At 40.5% G+C, this 6,000-nt stretch overlaps 1 protein-coding gene across 1 annotated transcript in view; it reads left to right on the top strand.

Moving 5' to 3' along the window:
* The first annotated feature begins 3,777 nt into the window (after nt 1–3,777).
* The window catches only part of LOC111640555 (ATPase family AAA domain-containing protein 2B-like), a 55,479-nt gene continuing 53,256 nt past the window's right edge, over nt 3,778–6,000 (top strand). The window contains exons 1-2 of the mRNA XM_023386571.1: nt 3,778–3,991; nt 4,105–4,270. Coding sequence (XP_023242339.1) covers nt 4,160–4,270 — 111 coding nt within the window. The 5' untranslated portion in view covers nt 3,778–3,991; nt 4,105–4,159. The remainder of the gene's footprint in view (nt 3,992–4,104; nt 4,271–6,000) is intronic.

Below are 6,000 nucleotides of genomic sequence, written 5' to 3'. Positions count from 1 at the left end.
TCGGATTCCTATATCACGGCGAAAAAATTGCGACACTATTCATACAAACATGCTAAAAAAAACTCGTATAATTCGGTAAAATGTCATCACCGACTCGTGTCGTGACAGGATTGGTCGAATCTAGACCAATAGCAGATATTGCACAAACCGTTGAGTTTAAACGAGCAGCGAACCTACTAAAAACCATTTATTATTTAACGTCCATAAAAATTATATTTATATTAATGATGTATCCAAAGTTCAGCGAATTTTTCGCAAAAAAAAAAAAATAATTTATCAGAAAGTACGCGACCGCTATTCGATGACGAGCCCCACGACGAAAACAAGCTTAAGCAACGGCGTAGTCGAACGGTGCACACTCGATAAGTAATCCTACAATTTTTTGTTTATAGCATAGTTTATACGGATTATTACCAAAAAATTATACAGTACGTGTTTTGGAAATGTTGAGTCAAATTAGTCTAGAATCGATTAATTTTATGGGAGAAAACCTTTCAAACAGCCGTAGTCCCTAAACTGCATACGTGCCGGGCTGTGAGTGGCTCATGTATTTAAGGACTCTTACAACATCAATTTCATAAAGATCGGAACGTATCTACCGTGTTATAGGGGGGTCGACTGTACAGTACATATTGTGCGATTATCTTTATATTTGAACGTACTGTACTTTAAAATGTAAATTTTAATTAATTCATTACAACCACATTATATATCTTATTACAAATTTCTATACTACGTGTGAAAAAAACGATAAGATTGCTATTGTATATTTGAATATCAGTGGCGGAATGGAAGCACCGTATTGTTGAAACCGGGTCAGCTTCCAAGCAGCCAGATTATACGCATTTCCGCATACGCTTTACAGAGCACCAACTTCAACTCGGTTTAGCCGATAGAAGTTACACACCAAAATATCGCATAACGCTTCCAATGATTCTATCCACGACCGGTTCTGGGCTGTTAGCCGCCTGCCTGCTAGAAATTTGGCCACCCTCACCCCATTTAGGCTGTGTACACATTAGGCGTTTTGCGTTGCGTTAAACGCGCGTCAGCAGCGTACACGCCGCGCGTTAGCTCGGCGTTTGACGACCGTTTAGTGGAGCGTGAGCACTGGCTCAGTTTGGAAATGGACGTGAAAGTAATTACTCGTGTGTGCCTCCTCCATCGTCGCTATAAAAGATGATGGCAGAGGCAAAGAGAATTTTGGGTGCACCCAATATTACGAGATAGACTGACGCATGTAATGTTTGTGACGTTGTATCCAAAACTAAGACAATACGAACCCAAATTTTTTAATTCTTTTAGAATAGCTATAAAATCATTTGATGATGGCTGGTCTCTTTTAGATTTCATCAATAAATAGATCAGTATCGAAATGATCGTTCTCCATTTCGGCCAACGTATGTCCACTCTACCCGAAAGCGCGCGATCGAATGTATAACAAAATAGCAGCACATGTATCTCAAAGCGCGCGGCTGACGCACGCGAAACGCGCGTTCTAACACAAATCTATCAACGCGCGTTTGGCCAGAAGCGCGTGTTTGAGTATGTATACCTATGCAGAACTCTTGGTTCTTTAAAACGCGCGTTACCAAACGTGCGTTTAAAAACGCCTAATGTGTATACAGCCTTAAAGAACAATCTGTGAGAAAAAAAAAAGTATCTTTGAATCATTGAATGAATGTTTTACATAATTTAAAACAAATATACAGTAATTAATCTTTATTTTTGCTGAATATCAACTTGATATCTTGCAAGTTTAACAAAATTGAGCCAGTCAAACTTGAGTCACAGGCATCAGAAAAAATAGACCGCTGCGTCATCCCGTCAATAAACACAGACACTCCGATAATTTGCATTTAAATATGTTACAATTGCAGTATTTCTGAAATAACTTATTATTTTAGCCCCATTTTAGCCTGCAGTGAACACGTGAATGATATAAGGTGCTTTTTTAATTTTATTTACGAACCTTTGCATTTTGTCTACAATGGCAAGAGGAAAAGCTGTTTCAAAATATTTAAGGAATGCTATCATTGCTATCATGTCAGAGAGCTATTAGTAAAGAGCTAATGCTAGCAAGACAACAGTGCACCAGATTATTGTTCAATACGCTAACCACGGCTATGTTATACCTAACAAAACTGCTGGACGTTAGCGAAAAACTTGAAAAGTTTTTGATAGGAGTTTGAAAAGAATCGTAAAAAACAACCGCCCTACCACAGCATTGAATGTAACTACAGTATGAAATGATACAACTGAAAGAATGTATCTGTTTCGACAATGCGCAGAAGACTGCAAGAAATGCATTTCCGGTTCTATGCAGCAAGTGAAAAACCTTTGTAACAGCACATCAAAAGAAGAAACGGGCACAGTGGGCCAACGAACGTCTTTCCTGGTCTCAACAAAAGTGGCGTGAAATTCTGCGGTCTGATGAATCAAAATTTGAATTATCAGCAACAGACAAAAGCAAACGTGTCATTCGATCTGCCAATGAAGCTAATGATCTATCGTTGTTAATTAAAACACTCAGTGAAGTTTCCTGCCAGCGTCATGGTTTGAGGTTGTGTGAGCGCCAGTGGTATGGGTCAGTTGACATTTGTTGATGGAACACTTGCTTCAGAGCAATACATTAACATTCTATAACAGTGCTTACTTCTGTCCATGGCAAAGCTATATCTGCATTTTCTAGCAGGATGGGGCCACACGTCATTCAAGCAGAAAAATAAAACAGTGGCTTGCAGAAAAGAACATAGTTCTTCCTTAGCCATCCAACAACTCAGATCTTTCACCAATTGAGAATGTATGGAATATTATAAAGAAACGTCTGCAAAAACACGCTCTTGGACAGTTGAAAGACTAAAAACTTCTATTCTAACTTTCAGGAATTCCATAATTGGCAGATGAACGTGAGCACCTAGTCAACAGGCCCACGAAGACCGCTTAGCCACTGGTGGGCCCGCATGTTAACTGCAGCCTGGTCTAAGTTCAGTGGTGACAACTGTAATATTGTGTTGTTATCGACTATTTAATGTATTTAACTATAAATTATAACATTAAGTATTTATGCAGTTTCGGAACAAAAAATTAAAATAAGTTGCTGGGAGACACGCAACTTTTTGCCAGTTTGTAATAATTAATAACATAAAAAGTTTTCTTTATAATAAAATCTCGTAACAGATGGCGCCACACACAATTTTATTTTATTTTTTTTTAACTCTTTCCGTCCTGTGGTCACTAAGGGGAGTCTCTTTTTGCAAGCCCATTATGGGTTCGACAGGGCCCACAATGGGGCTGTCGTGGTCACTAAGGGGGGTCTCTTTTTGCAAGCCCATTATGGGTTCGACAGGGCCCACAATGGGGCTGTCGGGTGGTGAGGGGCGGGGCCCGACATATCCGAGCGGACCACCCCCGAAAAATTCCTGGGGATTTTTCGACCCGTTTGGATTCGAACCGGGGTCCCCCAGGGCCATCCGGCCGCTTACACAATTTTATTTGTTAATAATATGATTAATAACATAAAAGTTATTTTTTATATAAAATTTTAACAGCTGGAAAAGTTATGTGAGTAGTTGCTGGATTTGTTCACTATTTTGGGTTCAGGAGTCTTAAAACGTGAAGATTTGCAAAAACCTCGGCTGGTCAAATTTCACACGATTCCATTTCCCTTGTAAAGTACTGTATATACAGTACAGTAAACAGTCGGGAAAGTACAGTGTCCGGTCGTCGACCCGGACCGAGAACCGCGAAATGTAGTGTTCCGCGTACGCGTATCATATGGGCTTCGACTTTTCGACGACTCTAAGACTGCGATCCGTACCCTATCTTTACCACCGAAATCCATTTTTCGACGATATTAATTACGAGGCGTTAGCGAAATAAGTTAATTTCGGAATGGGGCGATAAAATTCGGCCAGGCGTCCGTCTTTATCGTCTGGCAACGCCGTGGTGACGACCTCCGTCTGGCGGCGATGTTTTCGTTTTGGCAAAGGTGTGTTAACTATTAAGTTTAGATAAGTCGAGACGTTTGGCGAGAATTTCGAGTAATTTAACCGTCGGACGATTGGATTTTCCCATGTTATTTGGTATTCTTGGTCTTTGTAGCGGCATCTCCGTCGGCCAGTGTTATGATCGGATCGAGTGTTGAAAGGAGTAAAAAATGGTAAAAACGAGACAACGTGGTGTCGATAGCGAGTTATCCAACGCCAATGCCTACACCGTCGAGACCAGATCCAAAAGAAAAAAAACTCTACCGCATTTAGTAGAGACGGTAAGTACGCAAACGCTTTGCTTACTATTGTTTACGCCGTTTCCCGTTTATGCGAGTCGGCCCTTTTCGTTCCTTCTTCCTTTACTTCGTTTGTTACCTCCATCGTCCGTCCATTTGTTTCCAGCGCCACGATTTGTCGTCTGTTCTCCGCCGATATTTTCCCTTCCCTCGGACGCTGCCTCGGCCGCACCTTCCCCCCTCTACCTTTTCCTTTTGTTCTTTTCTTGTGTTACGCTTTTCGTTCGAGTTCGGCCGGATTTCGTTTCTACAGAGGTCTTTGGCTTCCCGCCGGGATCTCGATGTCGCCCCTTCGCCCTCGGGTCCGGAGCCCATTCCCGTGGGGCCGGATGGACTCTGGACCCACTGCCTCCCTCTCTCTGGCCACCTCGTTGCGGTTCGTCTTCGTGCCGTCCTCCGTCCCCGGGAGTTCGGGATCGACGACCCGTCGGGAAGTGTTGGAGTTTCCGCTGCCCGCTGCGTCTTGGGGAGCGGCGACCACCACTTTCCGTCGGCCGGATTTTGGAGGGCACGCGGTCCCTGTTTTTGGCAGGGATGTGCTGGCGGAACCTTTTCTCTGATGGGGAACTTGGATACGACGTTCGCATCGGAATGTAGAGTGTCTTTCCAAATTTGTTTGTGAAATTTTATACCCGTGTTCTTTGTTGGGATGAGGTTTGAATGCCGGCAAAAATGTTTGCATGTTTTATAAAAATGGCTGGATTATAGGTTTTAGTGTTATTAATTCGAACGTAATCGGTTTTAAGCGGCGGTATTTTGAGGTTAAGGTTATCGAAATGTTAGATGTTTGATCCGTGAAAATGTTATAGAGAAATACGATTTGTGTGAGATAGATACGCGATTTATAGATTGAAGTTCGTTGTCTGATGACCGTGTTGATGATTTAGGGAGTGTCTGCGTTGGCAAAATTTTGGCATCTCCAACTCCTTAACTATTTCTATATTTTATAATAATTTTTACTTTCCTGGCTGTTATAGAATATACTGTAATGTAAGGTGTATTGGTTTAATTTTGCTCTCCCCTGTTTTTTTTTCATTTTTCAATGTTTGACACTCCGTGAGCTGGAAAATGTGAATGAAAAACTTACAGAATTGTGGGCATGTGTTGGCATCTATTTTGCTATATATCTCGGTATTGGATAAACCTAAAATTTCAAAATTTGGCAGCATTATTTCTATATGTAAAATATTGATGCTATTAAATTTTGATGGTTAAAGATGTGGAGGAGAAATAAAGTGGGGTTATATGTCATATTTCAAGTAGGATTGGACCTAAGTGAAGGCTGAAAAATCGACTAAATGTCTAAAATATATGCTAAAGAAGCTATATCTGTGTATCCGGAGATTGTTTGAGATGTAATGTTGGTTCTTACAGAACTATCAACAATAAAAGTTAGTGTCAGCACTTATTCTTTGGACTTTGGTTCATTAAATATGATCTTCATGCATGTGTGAAGGAGGACTTGACAGATTTCTAAGAACAAATTCTATATAAGCAATATCGTAACAGTAAAATTTCCACTAAACTCTAAAACTCACTTTGAAAATGTAATCCAGTTTCTAAGCTGTTTTGTTATAACAGTAAGTGTTGTTCAAGTAATTTATAAAATTGTAGTTTTTTTTTATCCTTTTAGTAATGTTTTGTATTTTGAATAAAGCAAAAAGTCATAGCTACAATTCTCTAGTTCAGTGGTTCCCAACCTTTTTTCATTA

This window comes from Centruroides sculpturatus, unplaced genomic scaffold (genome assembly GCF_000671375.1).
Source record: "Centruroides sculpturatus isolate CEXI.00-Female unplaced genomic scaffold, Cexi_2.0 scaffold1072, whole genome shotgun sequence".
NCBI classification, from domain to species: domain Eukaryota; kingdom Metazoa; phylum Arthropoda; class Arachnida; order Scorpiones; family Buthidae; genus Centruroides; species Centruroides sculpturatus.
Note: the sequence above shows the minus strand (reverse complement) of the source record. Positions and strands in the feature narration are given on the sequence as shown.